The following is a 22,493-nucleotide window of genomic DNA, read 5'->3' as shown; positions in this document are numbered from 1 at the left end:
CAGGCTAGGTCGGTTAAGGTCCTAAGAGGGTTCACGAGGACTGGGATCGGGGTTGGCTCGAGAGCGAGGGTCTTGGTTGGGGTCGGGAAGAGTCCTTGTGCGTAGGGTTGCTCGGCCGCAGCTTCTGCTGGTGTAGGGGCTTCGGGCGATGGTTAGGCTCGAGTACTAAGGGTCCAGTGGGTTCATGAAGGTCCAGGGGGGGTATCGTCCTAAGATGGATCGGGGTGGCTCGGGCTTGGCTCGATGAAAACATAAGATGGCTCGAGGTTTAGTGCTTGGTTCGCAATTTTAGTTGCCTAAGTTTTGAAACGTGGTTCAATGGGGGTCGAATCATGGTTCACGATTGCTGATTAATTATAAAAAGTTTATGATTCAAATTTGGGAATTTTATATTAAAGTTTGAATTAATTCAGGAATTAAACGCTGCTCCAATTAACAAATTAAAGAATAATTAGAAAGCCTAGAATTTAAGTTGAATACAATTATGGAAATTTAATTTAAGCTTAAATAATTATTTGGGGCTGTCTAAGGTCAATGAAAATAAGAAAAAGTCAAAACCGAGGAAATTTACATCTAGGGGTAAAACAATCATTTTACAACTAGAAAATAATAATCGACATGGCAGTGCTCTGAATGATGTTTTATATGTTAAAATGATTTTAAATGTTTATGGAATTTTATGATAAAACATTAAAGTTAAAAGACATGTTGCATGTCTGGTTTCAAAATAAAAATGATATTTATATGCATGGTTTTTATAAAGTGATGCAAATATGAAATGTTGAAGGAAGTAAAGTAATTCTGACTAATACGAATACGTCATACGATGATAAATGAATACGTAAGGCCAATGCTCAGTTGATGGATGAAAGTGTCGCTGATGTCTCCGCCGTCCAGTACTGTGGTTACATGTAGATGGATCCATCAAACCTCTAATATGAAAGTCACAATTAACGATCTGAATGCAACGAAAAAGGAATACGTATATGTTTAGGATGGATATGAATATGTTGATGATGATATGAATATTTTTAAGTTTATGCATGATTATGAAATGTTATTTTAAGTAAAATTATTTTCATTATTGCATGTGCTTATATACGTATATGTTTAGACTCACTAGGTGTTATGAATGCAGGTGAATATGATAATAATGTTGAGAGAGACTTGGATGGGTGATCTTACTGGGCTGAAGGTACACATAACCCGAGGACCAACGCTAGTTTTTGCATTTATGATTTAAAGTTTATGTTAAAGATTTTTACGACTTTCATTATGCTTTTGAGTGGTTTTTGAGAGTTTGTTAGAGTTAGTTTTATTTTGAAATATTGCTAAGTTTAGGGTTGGTAAAGTTTGACGATTTTATGTTTTGAATTCTTTCCTTTGAATTTTCAAATATAGTGGTTGTTTTATTTTTAAAATGAGATCAAAATTATTTTATATATATCGGTTTATGTATAGGCCGAGAGTTAGGGAATAAAAAAAATTTCTAGTACTTTTTAAAGAAAATGAGTAGTGGACGTTTCATTTGTGCACTATCAATAGTTTGTTAACTATTTATATAATGTAATGCTAAACCCAATAGATCACGCTAAACTCTGAAAATATTTGTATCGATGATACTTTTGAAAAATATTAACTCTTTTAAAACTATTGATTTGTCATATACTATTTATACCAAATCAATATTGACATTGGAATCACAAATCCATATACATCAATGTTTATCACTATTTTATTGTATCAAGCATATCATCCTTTTTTCATTTTCAATCAAAAGATCTTCTAGATCATTAATAGATTCATATCAACATATGATGAAAATATAATTTGAGTAGATATCATCGGCCTCCACAAACTTTATATCAGGCTTGATGTATATCTCAATATTTTGTGCCAATTTATAATTCATATCTCATTTGAGATAATATATTCTTCTTTGATATCAAATGTGTTTTCATTGACACCATCGCATTCATCTTATTGAATTGATCACATTAATTAGACAACTTTGAATAATCGTCTTCCTTTATTTCTCTTTGAATAAACAAAATAGTATAATTATTATATTGAAATTGAGAATTGAACTTGGGAAATTGAACGTACATTTTCAAATTCTACGTATATTTTCAAATTCATACATGTACCAAGTAGATCTTTTACCTTAAATAACGACATTCGGTCTCTCATAAATATCATTCCACATTATATTTTTTGTTCATACATTTGCAAAACATATAAAAAACAGTATGTAATGCAATATTTTATCATTTATCAACACTTTAAAATAAAGAAAATTTTAATCAAAAAAGTTTGAGACTAGTCAAAATTATATCCATGAAAATATAATTTGAGTGGATGAGAAATACGTGAATTCACCGGGTTTACAATTTATTTTATTTTTCGATTGATGACGTTGTGGTCTCACTGCCATATTTTTTTTTTAAAACATTGTGTTCTCTCTACCACATATTCATATATATATTTTTATCAAATAGCCTATGTAGTTAATCATTGAACATGAAGTCGCTATACATAATAAAAATAGTGACAAATAATAGATCATGTCTTTTCTTTTGAACACAATCACCTTATTTATAAGAGAATATTACAACATACAAATATTTACATATATTATCTTATCATATTTATCTTGATTACAAATTTTTCAAAACTAACTAAATAAGATAAACATATATAATTATAATATATTTATAACACTATTTAAATAAAGAGTTAGTCTATGTTATATATGAAGTATTTTTATTTTTATTTCAATACATTAGGGGTGTGTTTGATTGAAGGGATTAAATAAAGAAAAAAAAACCAAAATTTGCGACTTCTAAAATAACACTTTAAAAAAATGACGTACCATAAATTTAATAATATGGTGTGGATACATTTTGTATAAAACATATAAATTCAAACTGATATAAAAATATGTAACCGAAACCGCGTACACATTCTAGGTTTCAAACAATCTGCCGTGAACCCCACCGCCGCCGCCCCCATGGTCCGGAAGAGGAAATCAGGAGCTGTGCTGGCCGTTGCGGACGAACCAAAGACTGCGGTAATAGATTTATTTTCTCCCGAATTCGTTTGGCCTTCTTTTACTACAAATAACGGAGCTTTAACTTGCTTGAAGTTTGAATCTTTTTGTGCAATTACCGAGATTATAGCTTGTTTTTCCTCGTCTTGCTGGAAAATGAACTTCTTTTGCTACATTGAGCTTTATCTAGCCAAATGTGTAAATCTTTTTGTGCAAATTTTATATTTACTCTCTGAAAGGAATTGTTTCCACGGAAAAATTTCTCAATTGACAACCTACTTTGCTTTACTTTCGAAAATTAGGGAAGGTAAACAAAACTGTGTTACTTCAGGAAAAGGAGTCTAAATTTTTGTCCAATTTCATCGATATTTACTTGTATATGTGACAATGTGTATCCAGCTTTCCGGTTATTCTTTGGTTCAATTTGAGGATAATTTTCAGTTATGATTCTTCTGCATAAATACGCAGATGTCCATCAACCCTTACATTTTCCACTGTTGCAAGAGGTGTGCGAGGAAGAGAAGAAATACCAGATATCTTCCTCGAGAGATAATTTTCCAGTTTCTTTTACATCTTCCAGCTCAACTTTTACATGATGTCGTGAGGCATGTTTGCAGAGAATGGAGCCTTGTCATCTGTTCCCCAAATTTCATCCAGCACCATCTTAGAAATTCAACTGGTGGAGTTATAATCCAGGAGTGGCTTTCGCCGCGTAATGGGATTTATGTGGAGATGCGACGAGGTTGTCTCGAGATATGTAAGTTTGACTGCGGGGTCCACGGTCTGGTAAGGTCTAGCTGCAATGGTTTAGTGGTGATCTCTGATGAGAGTGAAGTTATTGAAGTTCCTAATCTTTATGTTACTAATCCATTGACAAAGCAGTGGGCCATTCTTCCTCCTTTCTCCGCTCTAACAGGACATCATTCGGATGGTGGTTTAGCATTTGTTGAGTCTTCCATGGAGTATAAATTGGTACGTGTGTGTCGTGATAAATATATTGTTCCGAAGACACAAATTGCAGTGCTTACCATTGGAGTTGATGAAGTTTGGAGGCATATTGACACAGACCACTTGTTGCTCCCAACTGAGCTTAAGTTCATTTGGTTTCTGTTGGTTACTGGAGGATATGTACACTGGACGAGCAGCAAATTTGTTTTGACATTGAATGTCGAGACTGAAATCGTTCGCCGGTTTCCTGTGCCTCAATTACCAAAAATGTTCGGGAGTTTTCTACCAATGGGCGGTAATCTATCATTTATTGATGAATCCAGTAAGTTTTTGAGGGATGTTTGGGAGATGAATTCCGTAACTGGAGAGTGGTCCATGTTGTTTAGCTTTGACTCAGAACCTCTAAGTGACAGATTTAAGGGCATGTTCTCCGATTTTACGAAATCAATAAATCCCTGTTTTTGGTTAGTAGCGAGGGAACTGTTGGTCTTCAGTCTTGGATATGGTCAGAGACATTGGATAGTTTATAACGTTAAGACTAGAGAAATTCAGTCATTTGAGTTGGAGGGCAAATGTTACCATTTTGAAGCTCATGTAAACAGCCTCGTTTGGTTGGAATGATGATTTAAAGCTACGAAAGAGATTGAAATACCAATTCCAAGACTGTCCTGTACCTGATATGCGATCCTAAAAGGCGTATGAGTGTCGTGATTAATTTGATTATTGGTACAACTAAATTATTAGTTGATGGAAGCATATGTTTAACACCCAAATGTTGTTTGAATGAAGTTTTTCTGGAGCTGGTAGGTAGTATAGATGACAATCTATGATGTCAAAACTAGAGAAATTTTGTCATTTGAGTTGGAGGGCGGTTCATTCCATTTTGAAGCTCACGTAAACAGCCTCGTTTGGTTGGAATGATGATTTTAAGTGGACAAGCAAAGAAAGAGATGAGGATACCAATTCCAAGATTGTCTTGTACCTGACATGGGATTTTAAAAGAGGTATGAGTGTTGTGATTAATTTGATTACTGGTATGACAAAATTCTTAGTTGATGGAATTATATAATATAATGCCTAAATGTTGTTTTGAAGTGTGCTTTTCTTGAGCTCGTAGTATAGACGATAATCTTAGCAAGAAGATGATGTCTTTTATAAAAATATATAAAATTGTTTTGAGTCCAGAAGCATGCCAAAAGTGGGTGGCCCTTCGCATGATGTTTTAAGTTTGTTCAATTCCTTGAGATTCTCTTTCAACATTGACTAGATTTATTTGATGTTATCATTATTGAAGAGATTGTGCAATTGTTGTTAGATCATGATCATGGCAACCGGTCCTGGAAATGCATCGATCTTCTCTTGTAACCGAAAAATGCATTACACTTCGCAGCCAGACAAAGGGCATATTGATCTTGTCAAGGCATTGCTTTAGAAAGATTCACAATTGGCTCCAACGACTGACAAAAAAGGATACACATCATCTCTATCTCTGCATCTAAAGTGATATATTTTTTTTTGCAAATTATGTGAGTTTTTAAATTTTAAAAAAATTGAAAGTTTTATGCCTAAAAACCAGAGATTTTGGAACAAAGTCTCTTTCAAATTTCGAAAATACATACTTCACCACATGAAAATTAAATAAGTATCTTGACCTTTGATTTTTTTAATAAAAATTACACTATTTACCCTAGTCTATGCGATATTTCGTATGTGTGCCTATGTTGCTTGTAAAAAACCAATTTTTGAGCGATATTACATTGAATGTACAAAAATAACTTTTTATCAATCTATAATATTTTCCAAATTTACTCAATATATTCTATGATTTCATGTAGGAGAAATTTTAATTCAATGTTGAGCTTCATGTCGAAGTCGCAACATAAATGCATGTTCAAAAAATCGTGTAAGCATGAATAGATAGTTCATTTTTTTAATATAAAAAGACACTTAAAAATCAAGAATGCTTAGGGATGTAAACGATCTAAACCAAACCAAACAGTATCAGGCTTGAGCTAGGTTTGTTTAAAATTGTTTGAGGCTCGAGTTCGAGCTCGAGCTCGATTCGAGCTTCTATTATCAGGCTCGAGCTCGGCTCGTTAAAAGCTCATTTAGCATGTTAATCAAGCCATGGCTCGAGCTTGATTCATTAATAGCTCGTTTAGCATTTTTAACAAGCCTGGCTAGAGCTCGTCTCGTTTTCGAGCTCGATAAGCATAGAATGGAGCTCGAGTTTGAGTTTGAATCGAGCTTGTTAAAAATTAAATATATCTATAAACTAATTTTAGATCAGACATAAAAATATAAATTCATTCATAAATAACCAAAACGACACGAATAAGAGCTAAAAAACATAAATCAGTATATTATTGAACATTCCAAAATCTTGTTTGCGAGCCACCTAAACGAGCCGAGCTCGAGCTCGCAAGCCTATTATCGAACATGTTTGCGAGCTCACGAGCCGAACTTAGGCCTGAGCTTGATTTAATTATATTTTCGAGCTCAAAATCGAGCTTGAGCTTGGTTTGTTATGATTAACAAACAAAAACTCAAACAAGCTTTTTATCAAGCCGAGCTTCGAATAGCTCGCAAACGGTTTGGTTCATTTACATTCCTAAGAATGCTTATTTAGTTTTATGGGTCTGAATACGCAATTTTCTTATTTTCCAAGGGTTAGTAGCAAAAACTCTCAAAACTTATATATAAACAGAGAACACCATCACCACTGCCCCATGGTCCGGGAGAAGTACTCAGGAGCTGTGCTGGCCGATGCAGATGAACCAAAAACTCTGGTAAATAATAGATTTATTTTCCCCCCAATGCGTTTGGTTTTTCCACCAAAATTTGAATCTTTTTGTGCAATTTCAGAGATTATAGATTGTTTTTCCTGGACTTGATGGAAAATGAACTTCTTTTACTACATTGAGCTTTATCTAGCCGAAACTTTAAATCTTTTTGTGAAAATTTTCCTCACTAAATGATTGTTTCCACTGCTGACATCTTGGTTTGCTTTACTTTCAAACACTAGGGAAGGAAAATAAAACTATACTGCTTGCATGAAGAAAAGTCTACATTTTGTTGAATTCATCGATTTACTTGTGAAGACCCTGAAAATCCACATGGTTTAGTGGCTAATTAAACATGACTTAGTGACATGAAAACATGGTTTAGTAGTTGAATGATCATGGAGTAGTGGCTTGAGACATGGGATTATGGAATAGTGGTTTAAGACATGAGATCATGGAGTAGTGGGGTGCCCATAGTTGTCAAAAGCGCGAGGCGCGAAAAAGCGCTCAAGTGTCTTGGGGCTTCAAGCGCAAAGCGCAAAGCGAAGCGCACGCTTTACGGAAAAAAGCGCAACAAACAAATTATCATCCAAAAATTCAAAATAAAATAAAAAGTCTTTGAAAATGTGATACATGAAATATCAAATGTCATTATAATCGTCATCTTCATCTTTCAAATCTACGTCACGCCACAATAAACAAAATATTATCAAAAAAATCAAACTAAAATAAAAAGTCTTTCAAAATGTGATAGAAGAAATACCAAATGTCATTTTAATCGTAGTCTTCATCTTCCAAATCTACGTCATCAGCCCCATCACTTGATTTGTATCCATCGGTATCTTCTTCTTCTTCAGTTTCATCATCAATGTTGATCTCTTCTTCATCCACTTGATCCGCAAGACTAGTTCGAGCTGAAGATTGCTTTCTTTTTGCTGACGTGGATGATGACGCTCCTTTTGAAGTAGATGCATTTCGAGATCGAAAGTCATATGCACTTTCACCAACCCCAAGCGCTTGTGCTACATCACTCCAACGCAAATCATCATCTTCAAAGACCAAATCGTTATCATCATTCTCTTCATCACTATCATCCAACTTTCCCAACAACCATTCGTTACTATCATCTATTTCTGACAAAGAAATAGGATCAATCTTATCTCGCATGGCATATCTTCGCCGCAACGCTCTGTTGTATTTGATATATACCAAATCATTCAATCGTTGTTGAGACAACCTATTTCTTTTTTTAGAATGTATCTGTCAAACAATTAGAAAGTAATAAGTTAGGTTCATACTTCATACTTCATAATATAAAATTTAATATGTAAAAAAAACTTCTAACTTACATGTTCAAATACACTCCAATTACGTTCACAACCTGATGAAGAGCATGTGAGGTGCAAAATCTTCATTGCAAATGTTTTCAATTCAGGTGTTGATGCACCATAAGAAGACCACCAATCAGCTTGAAAGTTGAAACACAAAAAAAATATAAGATTAAATTTCTTATCATTCAAAGATACTATAAGTAATGTTTGAGAAATAAATTCATATTGCACTAAATATTATTTACCTGGTGATTTTGAAGCTCTTTGTCTAATAGCCATGAGTAAACCAAAAAGTCCTTCTGCTTTTTTGTATTTATCCAATTGATTTGTAATCTTATCTTGTAAATCTTCACCTCGCACCAATCTACCTATGCATTTGTACAGACCCTCCAACACTTCTTCATCATTTTCTATGTCACGATTTGAGTAAAAAAACTCAGGATTTAAGAAATATCCAGCCGCATGCAAAGGATGATGGAGTTGAACGTTCCATCTCTTGTCGATGATCTCAAAAATACCACGATATTTCTCTTCATTATTATTAAATGATGCAGCGATAGCTTCTTTGGCTCTGTCCATTGCCTCATAGATGTAACCCATTGAAGACCTTTTTTCACCATCTACTAGCCGCAATACTTTCAGCAATGGGCCGCCAACTTTTAATGCAAAAACTGTAGTTTTCCAAAAAGAAGGCATCAATATCACTTCTGCAACACGTTTTCCAGCTGCCTCTCTAGAATATCGACTTTTTGACCACTTTTCAGATGTAAACATCTTTCTCAGATTTGCTTGTTGAACTTGAAACCGCTTTAAAGTCAAAAAAGCGGTTGCGAAACGAGTCTTTGCAGTTCTTACCATGTCTCTCTGTCCAGTAAACTCCCTCATCATGCTCAACAATTGTGGTCTATTGTAAATATAACCGTTCACCATCAATGCCCGTTCATGCAATTTTTTGAGGTTAGGAATTTTGAATATTTCCTCAAGCATCAAATCTAAGCAATGAGCTGCACATGGAGTCCAATACAAGTGTGGAAAATTGTTTTCCAAAAGACGACCTGAAAAAATGAAGTAAATTTACTTTAAAAATAGAAAAATCAGAATTTTTAATTTAATTTGCAATTTAAAATATTACCTGCTCTAACATTGCAGGTGGCATTATCTGTTACAACCTGAACCACATTCTGCTCTCCAATTCGATTCACAAATTTAGAAAGTAACTCATACATCTTATCAGCAGTGTGAGAATAACTTGAAACATCCACCGATTCAACAAATATGCTTCCTTTAGGACCATTTACCAAAAAATTTATAAGAGTTCTACTTTTTTTATCCGTCCACCCATCTGCCATAATTGTATAACCATACCTAGCATGATCTTCTTCGTGGGATTTGAGAAGCAGGTTCGTATTTGCCAACTCCTTCAAATACTTAACTCTTACTTCATGATATGATGGAGGTTTCATTCCCACTCCAAAAACCCCAATAGCATCAATACAGGGTTGCAAAGAATCATATTTAACAGCATTAAAAGGAATTCCGGCATCATACATCCACGTAGCAAATTTCTGAACCGCATCTTCTCTTAATTTCTTCTTATTTTCATCATATTGGCCTTTATTTTTCGCACGTCTCTGTTTGACAATTTCTTCTACATCTTTCGAAAAATAAAGATCAATAGGCCCTGCTTGTTTACACCTTTTACCCTGCACCGTAGGGCCGGACATTGGTCGTTTCCCTTTCATTTTAGTTTGAACATCATCCTCATCCTCGTCTTCTTCTAAATCAACAATATCATCTAAATGAGGAATATCATCCATTTGATTCTTCAAAACACTCTTTTTTTGCATGAAATTTTTAATTTCTTCTTTAACATGCTCCAGACACTTCGGACAAGCTTTCACATTTCTATTGCCCCCAATTAAATGCAGCTTGTGCCGATAAATCCCGCCATTTGTTATTTTACCACAAAAAGAACAACATACAATATTTGGATTTTTAAGATCCGGAAGTGTGGCATAATTCCAAGCAATGTCTTTTCGATTTGATGGAATTGGTGTGTTTGACATGTTTAAATTCTGAAATATAAAAAACAATTCATCTATTATATTATTAAAAATAAAAAACACAATTTGTAATTTTAAACAAAAAAATCCTAAAATTAGGGTTTAGTGGTTTACTAATTGGGTAGCAAATGAGAAGTGGCGGCAGGGTCGGCGGCGGCGGCGGAGCAGTGGCGACAAGGCAGAGGCAGAAGAGATTCACGCACAAATGCAAAGGCAGTAGACTTGGCAGAGGCAGAAGCACTAAACGACAAAGATTTTAATATACATGGGCTGGGCTTTCATTTGGAGCTGGACTTGGGCTTGGACAGAACTAAAATAACACATATGGGCTGAAGCGCCTAGCGATATCGCTCAGAAATCCAGGCGAAGCGCACTAAAGCGTGGGCTTCATTAACCTGCTGCGCTTCGGGACAATCCGAAGGGCAAGTAGGCCGCCTCGCGTCGCCTCGCGCTTAAGCGAGCGAGGCGAGCGCTTTTCACAACTATTGGGGTGCCTTACCAATTCTCTATACAAGGGCACCAATTGCCACACATAAACAACTCAAAGTTTCTATCAATTTTCAAGTGCCTAAATTCTGCCCAAATCTAGAAAGTTTTTCTCGTCGTTTTAAAAAATTAGAATTCGATCCCCACCATTCAGTATACACCTACACGTGTTGTGAGCAACATATCCAAAATTCAGATCGATCCAACGGTTCAATTAGGCGCAAAATCTTTTTCAAGGTGACTGGTTTTTGGTGTCCAACTCCAAATTGTCCATTTCAAGATTTTCGGAACAATTTCTCAAGTAAGTGGGTTTTTGATATTATTATATAAAATTGTACACTTATATTTATTTTAAGTGACTCTTGATATTTATATTCTTTTAGTAAATATGGTCCATTTACTTAATTATTTTTAAGTGGACTTTTGAATATATATATTGTTATATAAATGATTTGACACACTTATTTCTTTTTAAGTGAGCATGATATATTTCGAAAATAAATTAAATATGACTTTGAAAATTCGATCGGCATGATATATTCGTTTCCATTTGGTATGAAATCCCCTGAATTATTCGTTGTTCGATATCAGTTATAATACTTGAAAGCATGTTTGAATTATTTGAAATGCACTGTAATGATTTGATTTAGAAATGGTAAAGGAAATTCCGAACTTTGATATGCTTTGTTTAGGCCCTGATGCGGTGGGTTCTAATAACCGTTCCTTTGGCCTCGCCCCTTAGAGGAGTAACATATAGGAGACTGATCAGTAAAAACCATAGAAAATGAGATGATTTTCAGTGCTATATTCATTTTTGTATTAGTATTTGATTCAACGTGCTTAATATTGAAATTTCAATAATGTATTCGTATGTATATCCTCGATACTTGTTATGCACGATCGGCCCCTATTTACTAAATATTTTCCAAAATACTCACTCTTACATTCCCACCCAGATAAGAACGAGGAACAAATCGAGGATGAAGAGCAAGATTACTTTTGGGAATGGTGATGAAGTAAATCCAATTCGAGACCAGTCGAATTTTTTCTGTCTTTTAATTTTATCATGATGTATTTCTCTTCCGCATTTTATTTCCATCGCATTGTAAAGACGATTACTTGTTATAAAAAAAACTGGTTATTGCGATTTACTACAAGGCTTGTTGTTTTGCAATTATGTGATTGTGAGACAACGCCGGTGTCGACTAACCCCGGTCTCGAGATGTGACATTTAAGTGGTATCAGAGCAGCCAGGTTCATAATCCGTTTGGGGAAGAAAATCGTTCGTTAAAATTTTCGATGGATTTTTAAAATCGGCCAATGCAGTTCCCTCTGAAATTTCGTGAGGTAGGGTTCGAAAACGCGAAATTTCTTCATTTAGACCTCCGAAATCGCGTTTTGGCCATTTAAGGAAAGTTTCGTATGACTCATAACTTTTCATAGAAAACTCATAATTTAATTCCCTCGACTGTTTTGGAATCCTCTCGACGTATTCTTTCTATCCATGGGTCAATGTCCAAACTTTATATTTTTTTGAAAAAAATTCTGGAAAAATCCTGTTCAACGCGTTTTTGGGACTACTTGTCGAATTTTTATGGAATTGTATTATGGAGACAATTAATATTTGGGTATATTGTTGGGAATATACTTATCATAGATAAGTTGAGTTTAACTTCCAAATTAAGAAGAAAAATTTGACTCGAACACTGATAAGTTATTTATGGAAACTAATATTAGAAGATTTGATATAGAATTATATCATAAATTTTGGGTATTCCACTATAGAAGTTTATTTTGTGTCAATGGTTAACTATGTGGGCATTAAGTTAGATTATTAAGAATGCTAAGCGCTAACTTTAAATATTTAGGACCTTGGAATATCTTGTGAGACAATATCCTCGGGCTAAGGAATTTATATTATTTTGGGATAACAAGTAGGCTACGACCTTACGTAAATAAAATAAGTTATGAGATATTGGTGGAAATGAAGAAAATTATAGTATAATAAGTTTTGATTTTTTGTGATACTAAGAATGATTCAAAGAGAATGACATTCAATGGAATCCTTTGTGTTAGAGCGTGATAGGCTCATGGTCTTGATGAAAGTAAGATTTAGAAAGAAAAAAATAATTATTTGAGGTAACGACTAGGTTATAATTTTCGGGATTTAAGTCAATACGCTATAGATCGACACTGAGTTAAGTTTCAATATTCTATATGGGTAACTAATATCAATTCGCATATATTCAGTGCCGATTGATTCAACTCACTTCAGTAGATATTGACGCCATCCTAGGGATGAATTGGTTATCTAAGAGCCGTGCAATAGTAGATGACCAAAGTAAGAATGTCAAACTCTGAACCCCGAATCAACAAAAAAATCTGGTAACATGGCGATGCCAAGGAACAAGAATACATTTTTCTGTTACCCAGACTTGGAAAGCCATAATATTGGGAGAAGAAATTTACCTAACAATGGTGAACAAAGTGCAAGAAGGAGATGAACTGAAGTTGGAAGATATTCAAATAATACTAAAATTTTTTGACGTTTTTCTAGAAAGGCTTCTTGGAATGCTCTCGGACTAAGAAGTAGAGTTCGAGATAAACTTGGTACCAGTGATGCACTAATCTCCAATACATTGTACCGAATGACTCCATATAAACTCAAGGAGCTAAAAGAACAACTTCAAGAGTTGTTAGACAAAAAGCAGATTAGGCAAAGTGCATTCCCCTGGGGAGCTACAATCTTATTTGTAAGGAAGAAAGATGGAAGTATGAGATTGTGTATAGACTACAGAGAAATCAATAAGATCACAATAAAGAACAAATATATTCTTCCAATAATAGACGGTCTTTTCGATCAACTTAAATGAGCTACAGTATTCTCCAAGCTTGACCTGAGGACATGCTATAATAAGCTAAAGGTCAGAGCAGAAGAAACCCCAATGTCAGCATTCAAAATGAGGTCATGTAAGATCGAAATCCGAAGTATCAATGGATCCAAAGAAAGTAGAGGTAATTCTAGATTAGCCGAAACATAAGAATGACACCAATTAGAAGCTCCTTTGGATTACCAAACTATTAGCTGAAATTCGTCGAGGGCTTCTCTTCAGTAGTCGTATCACCGACGAGACTGGCACAAAAGAACTATGACTTCAACTGAAGAGAAAGATGTGAAAGAGCTTTCAAACATTAAAGGAGAAGCTAGCATCTACACCAATGCTGGTATTATCTACTGAGGAGAAGGATTTTACCATCTACAGTGAAGCATCAAAGGAAGATCTCATAGGCGTACTCATGGAAGACAGGCTAGTCAACTGAAGCCACATGAGTCAAACTACCATGCTCATGATCTCGAGTTGGCAACAGTGATATTTGCTTTTGAAAATTTGGAGACACTATCTCTACGATGTCAAGTATGAAATATTCACAGACCACCAAGCCTCAAGTATTTGTTCATGCAAAAAGAATTAAAAATGAGATAAAGAAGGTGAATAAATTAAGTTACTCAAGGACTACTCAAGGACTATGACATGACAATAAGCTACCACCTCATCAAGGCAAATAAGGTAGCCGATACTTTGAGTCAAACATGAGCTAGATAACATAACATCACTCTCGGCACAACCATGCCTTCGAGAAGCAGTTAAGTTAAATCAGAGTCGAGATATGATACTAGAGAAATTCAAAGAACAAGCCAAGGAAATAAAGTCGTCAGATTTTCAAGTGGACCCAGACAGAATCCTATGGATGAGAGGACAATTATGTGTGCCAGACATCAACAATTTTTGATAAGAAGTGATGCAAGAGGCGCATAAGTCAACATTCTCAATCCATCTCGTCAGTACAAGGATGTATATGGACTTGAAAGAAAGTTTCTGGCGAAGCAGAATGAAAAGAGACTTCGTCGAGTTTATATCCAAGTGGCAAGTATGCCAACAAGTGAAGTGTCGATCATCACTGTACATGGACGAAATAAATGAGACAGTCATAACTGGGCTAGAACTAATCCAAGAGACAATGGAAAGGTAGTCATCATCAAAGACAGACTCAAGGCTGCATAAGATCAACAAAAGAGTTATTCTAATCTTAAAAAGAGACCAATGGAATTCACATTGGATGTAAAAAAAAGCTTATATAAAGGGTCTCACTAATGAAAGAATCATTAGATTCAGTAAAGCTGAAAAAGTGAATACTCGGTACATAGAACCATTCAAAATTTGGAGAGATTGGCACATTGGCTTACAGAATAGCATTGCCACCAGATATATTTAGAATCCACAATGTATTTCACAAGTCCAAACTAAGGAAATACATCCTGAATCCAAGTCATGTTGTGGAAATTAAACCGCTCATGATCAAAGGTAACTTGGGGAAAAAGCTGAAATATGAATATGTCTCTATTCATATTATGGACACCAATGACCAAGTACTTAGGCGACGAACCATTCCATGTGTCAAAGTACAATGGTCTAACCACACCGAAAGAGAAGCTACTTGGAACTTGAAGAGAACATGTGCAAGAAATACCTATACTTCTTTGAAACACAAAAGAACTCAAGTTTCGAGGGCGAAACTTCCAATAAGAAGGGAGAGATGTGAAGACCCTGAAAATCCACATGGCTTAGTGGCTAATTAAACATGACTTAGTGACGTGAAAACATGGTTTAGTGGTTGAATGATCATGGAGTAGTGGCTTGAGACATAGGATTATGGAGTAGTGGTTTGAGACATGAGATCATGGAGTAGTGGGGTGCCTTACCAATTCTCTATAAAAGGGCACTAATTGCCACATATAAATCACTCAAAGTTTCTATCAATTTTCCAGTGCCTAAATTCTGCCCAAATCCAGAAAGTTTTTCTCGTTGTTTTAAAAAATCAGAATTCGATCTCCACCGTTCAGTAGACACCTACACGTGTTGTGAGCAACATATCCAAAATTCAGATCTATCCAACGGTTCAATTAGGTGCAAAATCTTTTTCAAGGTGACTGGTTTTTGGTGTCAAACTCCAATTTTCCATTTCAAGATTTTCGGAACAATTTATCAAGTAAGTAGGTTTTTGATATTATTATATAAAATTGTACACTTATGTTTATTTTAAGTGGCTCTTGATATTTATATTCTTTTAGTAAATATGGTCCATTTACTTAATTATTTTTAAGTGCACTTTTGAATATATACATATTGTTATATAAAAGATTTGGCACACTTATTTCTTTTAAGTGAGCATGATATATTTCGAAAATAAATTAAATATGACTTTGAAAATTCGATCGGCATGATATATTCGTTTTCATTTGGTATGAAATCCTCTGAATTATTCGTTGTTCGATATCAGTTATAATATTTGAAAGCATGTTTGAAGTATTTGAAATGCACTATAATGATTTGATTTAGAAATGGTAAAGGAAATTCCAAACTTTGATATGCTTTGTTTAGGCCCTGATGCGGTGGGTTATAATAACCGTTCCTTTGGACTTGCCCCTTAGAGGAGTAACATATAAGGGACTGATAGGTAAAAACCATAGAAAATGAGATGATTTTCAGTGCTATATTCGTATTTGTATTAGTATTAGATTCAACAAGCTTAATATTGAAATTTCAATAATTTATTCGTATGTATATCCTCGATACTTGTTATGCACGATCGACCCTCATTTACTGAGTATTTTCCAAAATACTCACCCTTACATTCTCACCTAGATAAGAACGAGGAACAAATCGAGGATGAAGAGCAAGATTACTTTTGGGAATGGTGATGAAGTAAATCCAATTCGAGACCAGTCGAATTTCTTCTGTCTTTTAATTTTATCATGATGTATTTCTCTTCCGCATTTTATTTCCATCGCATTGTAAAGACGATTGCTTGTTATGAAAAAGACTGGTTATTGCAATTTACTACAAGGCTTGTTGTGTTGCAATTATGTGTTTGTGAGACAACACCGGTGTCGACTAACCCCGGTCTCGGGGCGTGACATTACTTGTATAATGTGTATCCCGCTTTCTGATTTTTTTTGGTTCAATTTGAGGAGAATGTTCAGTTATGATGCTTCTGTATAATTATATACACAGGTGGGCATCAACCTTTACATTTACCACGTTTCCAAGAGGTTTGCAAGGAAGAGACATAAAATATATCTTCCTCAGAGATGATTTTCCAATTTCTTTTGCATCTTCTAGCTCAGCTTTTGCATGATGCCACGAGTCATGTTTGCAGTGAATGGAGCCTAGTCATTCGTTCCCCAAATTTCATCCACCACCGCCTACGAAATTCAACTGGTGGAGTTATAATCCAGGAGCGGCTTTCGCCTCGCAATGGGATTTATGTGGAAATGCGACGAGGTTGTCTCGAGATATGTAAGTTTGACTACGGGTTCTACGGTCTGGTAAGGTCTAGCTGCAATGGTTTAGTGGTGATCTCTGATTGGAGTAAACTTGTTAATCTTTATGTTACTATTCCCTTGACAAAGCAGTGGACCATTCTTCCTCCTTTCTCCACTCTAACGGGAGACTATTCAGATTGTGGTATAGCATTTGTTGAGGCTTCCATGGGATATAAAGTGGTATGTGCACGTGGTTATAAACATGTTGTTCCGAAGACACAAATTGCTATACTAACTATCGGAGTTGATAAAGTTTGGAGGCATATTGACGTAAAACACTTGTTGCTCCCGACCGAGCGTGGTTTCATTTATTTTCCGATGGTTATTGTAGGCTATGTACACTGGTTCAGTGGAAACTTTCTTTTGACATTGAATGTAGAGACTCAAATCGTCCACCGGTTTTCTGTGCCTCCGTTTCCGAAAATGCACGGGACTTTTCTTCCAATGGGCGGTAATCTATAATTTATTCATTAATCCAGTAAGTTTTTGAGGGATGTTTGGGAAATGAATTCCATAACTGGAGAGTGCGCGATGTTTTTTAGCTTGACTCGGAACATCTAAGTGACAGATTTAAGGGCACTTTTTCTAGTTATGCGAAATCAGTAATTGCCTTTTGTTGGTTTGTAGCGAGGGAAGTGTTGGTCTTAAGTCTTGAGTGTGGTCAGAGACATGGGATAAATTATGATGTTAAGACTAGAGAAATTCAGTCATCTGAGTTGGAGGGCGATGGTGGGAAATCATACCATTTTGAAGCTCATGTAAACAGCTTGGTTTGGCTGTAGAGGTAAATCTTTTATAAGTGTTTCAATTATTCATATTGTTCAATGTAGCTATCTTCAAGAACGCTCGGCAAAGGACAAGTCTTTATCATATGAGGTAATTTAGTAAACTCAACTTTCTATTTATCATTGCTGCATCATCAGGGCTGGTTTCTTGCAGTGAGAAATGTTGCATTGTCTTACTTGAAAGTTAAGCCTCAAGTGTGGATAAAAACTTTATTCAATGGATTGGCAACCTCTTCCTCACCGTGGAACACTGTGAGTGCAAGACCGATAACAACAGAGGTGGAGTGAATCAGATTTACGATGGTTCTCTTAGAGTCTAATTCTTTGGATTTTTTAATTTTTCTGTGAACTGTCTGACATAGCTGCTTGGTTTGTAACTTTTTAGCATATGATGTTATTATTAATAAGATTCAGACGTTTGGGATATAATAATGTTTATCTGAGCTGACTGTAAATTATGTGATAATGGCCAAGTTATTGCTTGAAACTTATTAAATCTTTTATATCACTTGTATTAGGTTTAATGACGTTTCCCAGGCGACTTTGACTAAACTAAATTAAATATCATGGATGTACTGCACCTGAGGGAGTAAAGGTGCGTGCGTATATATTACATCTAACTGAAATGGCGCTTTTTTTGATTGCAAGTATAGCTAGTTTCACTCTCATGTTCTTGCAAGTATATAATTGATTTATGAGTTGGGAATTTACATTTTTTTCCTTTGTTTAATCATGGTATAGCCTCTTCTACTTCCTAGTTGTTTTTTTTCTCATGGATGATCTTTACTTCCTTCTCTTTAGACATTGCAAGGACAATGAGCGATATCTTCCCAGTTTTCTGAAGTTTAAGTGACAGCAGTAATGATCATAAATGCCTAGTTTTGTGCTCCTTGTCAATAATCAAATGATGAGAGCTCTCTAAGCTTGTGTTGAAACTTTGACTATTGTCTAATAATTCTTGATTGCCATTCCTCTCTATTGAAGTTGTAATTGTTTTAGAGAGGGTTTTTGGGTACTAGCTAGAACTAACTTCCATGTTTGTGAAATATGTAAAAGCAGCAGATACTCTCAGCCTGGTTCATGTGTGCCCATGTGGGAGAGATGCGTCATGCTATTTTATATGCTGATTATAGAGAAATGGGTTCTTTTTAAAATGGAACTTACTAATAAATGAAAATACCGAATTAACCGATATTTTATATATGGTACCTATGATTATATTATAACTATATAAATAAATAATTGCATAAAGTAAATGTTAGATTAAATCATTATATTTTATTTAGAACAACCGGCAGAGCCACGCTATTGCCTAAATGAAATATATTGATTTAATAAGTTAATTGCAGTAAAGTAAAAGTTAGTTGCGATAAAGTAAATGTTAGTTGCGGAAAAGTAAAAGTTAGTTGCGAGAAAGTAAAAGTTAGATGCGAAAAATAAAAGTTAGTTGCGATAAAGTAAATGTTAGATTGTTAGATGTTAGTATTAAATCATAATATTTCATTTAAAACAACCGGCAGAGCCACGCTATCGTCTAAATGAAATATTATGATATTATTATATAAATATATATATATATCTATATATATAATAATAAGTGATGAAATATTTATTGTATCAAAATTAAACAACAAATCAAGATAACCACTTTAATGGTATCAAGCATTTGATGTAAATTGATAACAACAAATAATTCATTTTTATACCTACAATAAAAATAAGTTAGCTAAATGAAAAGAAATAAAGAAAGAATATACAAAATATAAACAATCTTACTTCAATGCATCCTCTTCACCTTGACATAATAGATTTATCTTGCCATAAGTTTACTTTTGATCAATACTAAAATATCACTCATAGTTGAGAACATGAAAGAAAATATATTGGAACTTAGAACTTTGATACACACTCACACTATATTTTACAATGAAATAGAATGATTCTCAAGCTAGCACAAGGCCTCTATTTATAGGTCAAATGAGAGAAAGGGTCAAAAATTCTATTAATGCCATGTAGTTGTAATAGTATTCTTTGTCTCCTCAACTCCAATTCCATGTCCCTTCTTTCAATGCCTTGTTCCACGACTTTTCTCACCACTTTGACTCTGATTAAGGCCACAAACATGTGGGGAATTTTGTGTAGATGAGTTTGGCCACTTGATTCACCTCATTTGGATAAATATTGAAATAGTTATGAATTTTTTACTAAATGATGGTCATAGTAAAAGTAAATGTGTCCTCCATTTGATCTTTGCACAATTTGATCATCTTAGTGAGCTTTTTAGGCAATCATGTCTTCTGCAAAGTTGTAGATAACTTCTCAAGGATTCCAACCATGTTTGAGTCACCTCCATTTGAATTTTCTAGCTTGAGTTATCATTATTTTACCAACACGTAAAAAAACCTGAAAATAAAACAAATATAAACAAATAATACTAAAATAACATAATTTATAATTTTAATGAAACTTAAAATTTTAAAATACAGGTTTTAACATATAATAAATTATTAATTTTAAGTTTCATCACACTCTCACACTATCTTATTACTAGTCCCTTAGTAATAAAATTTATCGGAAAGTCAGAACCTAGATTCTTTATTCCTTTTATATATTCAAATACAAACATATTCATTTTAAAAACAAACTCATATACCGATTTATATATATATATATATATATATATATATATATATATACATACTTTTCATTTAATATAATAATATATAATTTGATGTGTTTTTATTCTTATTTTCACATAATATATAACATAACAATATATATGATTAATAAATTTCTAACGCCACCCACCATAACATGTACAATATCAAGAATATTTTTGTAAAAGCCTCAACTCCATATATTCTTTCAGGTCAAAATATTTTATGAATAGCTAGTTTTCACTCATGGAGTTGGAATGAATATTAACTCTCATTGAAAAAGGCTAAGTATTAAAGCAGACAATTAAATAAACTAATATTGAAAACAAAATAGGAAAATTTACAAAGAATAAAATCCTTTTTCTTTTCTTTTTTTTTTATCTTTTTTTTTTCTATTTTTTTTTAATAATGTGACTGCAAAATTTTACAATAACATAAACCTTTTTTTTTATGCAAACATTTTACCAAAAATATTTATATATATATATATATATATATATATAAACATTTATATAACAGATACATTCGACTATCTTTGAAACTTATCTAGCACAAACAAATCTTTTTGTTTGTTTTTGTTTGTTTTTTTTTATTAAGAACACATTGATAGTACATCAATCAAATCTTGAAAAAAAAACAAATATTACAATGAATAAAGTATTTTGCAGTCCGTTATTTATTTACATCTTTTCTTTTCTTTTTTTTTTTCAATAAATAATTTTTTTTAGGGGAATTATATTATTGTAATTAACCATTTTTTAATAATCAATAAAAGTTTATTAATTGTTTTCTCATTTCTCATCACTTACTCACAAAAGATGTGTGAGTATATATTATACTTTTACAAAAAATTCTTTCAATTATACATGTTAACAACCATACAATTCATATCTTTTAACTATATTCTTATAAAAATTTTAGAAATTATTTTATTTGAAAACACACACACAAATATATACATATATGTAAATAAATAAACACATCTATTATATATTTTATATTAATTGATCAAAATATATATGTATATAAATTGGTACATATGAAAACTAATTTTTCTTGTAGTCTGTAATTTGAATATAATGAATATTAAAATCTAGTGTATTGTGATTTTCCGATAATTATTAACTAATGCGTCTCAGGTACATTTTACTGACACCTTACTCGACATTGAACTAAAAAGTATTATTATTATTACTACATATTTTTATTTTTATATAAAAAAAAACTAAGAAGAAGAAGAAGAAATTATTCATACCTTAAAAAAAAAACATTAAAAACATACCGTTGAATCGCAAGTTTAGCATCACATGATTTTTTTTTTCTTACTCTTAGATGTTGGCCAATTAAGTTGAGATAAGAATGGATCTGGTTCATGACTAAATCCTTGCAGTAAATTAATAAGTTCACCTTCACTTGTAGCAGAAACTAACATCCTTCGCGAAGCTAATGAAATAAATCCCTGTTCCACAACATCATCAAGAAACGATAACAATTTATCATAATAATTGTTAACATTTAACAAACCAATTGGCTTATTGTGGATATTTAATTGTGCCCAACAAACAGTATGAAATATTTCTTCCAAAGTACCGAAACCTCCTGGTAAAGCAATGAAAGCATCTGAATGTTCAATCATTTGAGTAATTCTTTCATACATGTCGTCCACTTTCATTTCTTCTCCTATTGTTGGCCCTGTAAGATTGGCTAAGGTAATCGGAATAATGCCTAAGACTTCACTTCCACCTGCATGCGCAGCTTTTGCAACTTTTCCCATGAGGCCAACTTCACCACCACCATATACCAAATGAATCTTGTTTTTAGCAAGTGCTATTCCAAGCTTTTCTGCTACTTCTTCATAAATTGAATCTTTTCCTGCACTAGATCCACAAAATACACAAATATTTTTTATTTTACTTACCGTGGACGTTGACATGTTGAGAAATATGTTTTCTGTAATTGTTAGATCACAGCATATGAATTTATAAGCGTAACATGCCAAAAGTCAA

General features: G+C 33.7%; 4 protein-coding genes across 11 annotated transcripts; 2 read left to right on the top strand and 2 right to left on the bottom strand.

The window, feature by feature from the left end:
- The first annotated feature begins 2,912 nt into the window (after positions 1–2,912).
- LOC140828504 (uncharacterized) lies at positions 2,913–4,817 on the top strand. Its single transcript, XM_073191447.1, has 2 exons — positions 2,913–3,070; positions 3,518–4,817. The coding sequence occupies exons 1-2, from the start codon at positions 3,011–3,013 to the stop codon at positions 4,616–4,618; spliced, it is 1,161 nt and encodes a 386-aa protein (XP_073047548.1). The 5' UTR covers positions 2,913–3,010; the 3' UTR covers positions 4,619–4,817.
- LOC140828495 (uncharacterized) lies at positions 4,241–10,953 on the bottom strand. The gene is made up of 4 exons (XM_073191438.1): positions 9,244–10,953; positions 8,357–9,166; positions 8,130–8,248; positions 4,241–8,040 (listed from the first exon to the last, which is right to left on the bottom strand). Exons 1-4 carry the CDS (start codon positions 10,175–10,177, stop codon positions 7,555–7,557), a joined length of 2,349 nt encoding a protein of 782 aa, XP_073047539.1. The 5' UTR covers positions 10,178–10,953; the 3' UTR covers positions 4,241–7,554.
- Positions 6,403–18,999, top strand: LOC140828517 (uncharacterized). 8 transcript variants are annotated; one of them, XR_012117265.1, is made up of 5 exons: positions 6,403–6,786; positions 16,735–16,772; positions 16,880–17,829; positions 17,985–18,109; positions 18,349–18,999. XR_012117265.1 is itself a non-coding variant. In XM_073191455.1 (3 exons), exons 1-3 carry the CDS (start codon positions 6,631–6,633, stop codon positions 17,505–17,507), a joined length of 822 nt encoding a protein of 273 aa, XP_073047556.1. In that variant the 5' UTR covers positions 6,403–6,630; the 3' UTR covers positions 17,508–18,342. The 8 variants fall into 8 exon arrangements, 1 of the variants encoding a protein (XP_073047556.1); XR_012117257.1 differs by having other exon boundaries at positions 16,880–18,109; positions 18,349–18,425; positions 18,632–18,999; XR_012117255.1 differs by having other exon boundaries at positions 16,880–18,109.
- Positions 19,000–21,790: 2,791 nt separating this feature from the next.
- Positions 21,791–22,493, bottom strand: LOC140814321 (cytokinin riboside 5'-monophosphate phosphoribohydrolase LOG7-like). The gene has a single exon (XM_073173270.1). The coding sequence runs from the start codon at positions 22,418–22,420 to the stop codon at positions 21,791–21,793; it is 630 nt and encodes a 209-aa protein (XP_073029371.1). The 5' UTR covers positions 22,421–22,493.

Source organism: Primulina eburnea, chromosome 1 (genome assembly GCF_022965805.1).
Source record: "Primulina eburnea isolate SZY01 chromosome 1, ASM2296580v1, whole genome shotgun sequence".
NCBI classification, from domain to species: Eukaryota; Viridiplantae; Streptophyta; class Magnoliopsida; order Lamiales; family Gesneriaceae; genus Primulina; species Primulina eburnea.
This window is presented reverse-complemented; position numbering and strand designations above follow the sequence as displayed.

What these genes read in the sequence shown, in the direction of transcription:
- LOC140828504 (XM_073191447.1), top strand. Translation starts at nt 3,011, where the DNA reads ATGGTCCGGAAGAGGAAATCAGGAGCTGTGCTGGCCGTTGCGGACGAA. An exon ending in CGGACGAACCAAAGACTGCG is followed by an intron (nt 3,071 to 3,517) that starts GTAATAGATTTA and finishes ATAAATACGCAG; the next exon opens with ATGTCCATCAACCCTTACAT.
- LOC140828495 (XM_073191438.1), bottom strand. Translation starts at nt 10,177, where the DNA reads ATGTCAAACACACCAATTCCATCAAATCGAAAAGACATTGCTTGGAAT. An exon ending in CACCTGCAATGTTAGAGCAG is followed by an intron (nt 9,167 to 9,243) that starts GTAATATTTTAA and finishes TCATTTTTTCAG; the next exon opens with GTCGTCTTTTGGAAAACAAT. An exon ending in AAGAGCTTCAAAATCACCAG is followed by an intron (nt 8,249 to 8,356) that starts GTAAATAATATT and finishes TCAACTTTCAAG; the next exon opens with CTGATTGGTGGTCTTCTTAT.
- LOC140828517 (XM_073191455.1), top strand. Translation starts at nt 6,631, where the DNA reads ATGGGTCTGAATACGCAATTTTCTTATTTTCCAAGGGTTAGTAGCAAA. An exon ending in CAGATGAACCAAAAACTCTG is followed by an intron (nt 6,787 to 16,734) that starts GTAAATAATAGA and finishes TTATATACACAG; the next exon opens with GTGGGCATCAACCTTTACAT. An exon ending in ATTTACCACGTTTCCAAGAG is followed by an intron (nt 16,773 to 16,879) that starts GTTTGCAAGGAA and finishes TCATGTTTGCAG; the next exon opens with TGAATGGAGCCTAGTCATTC.
- LOC140814321 (XM_073173270.1), bottom strand. Translation starts at nt 22,420, where the DNA reads ATGTCAACGTCCACGGTAAGTAAAATAAAAAATATTTGTGTATTTTGT.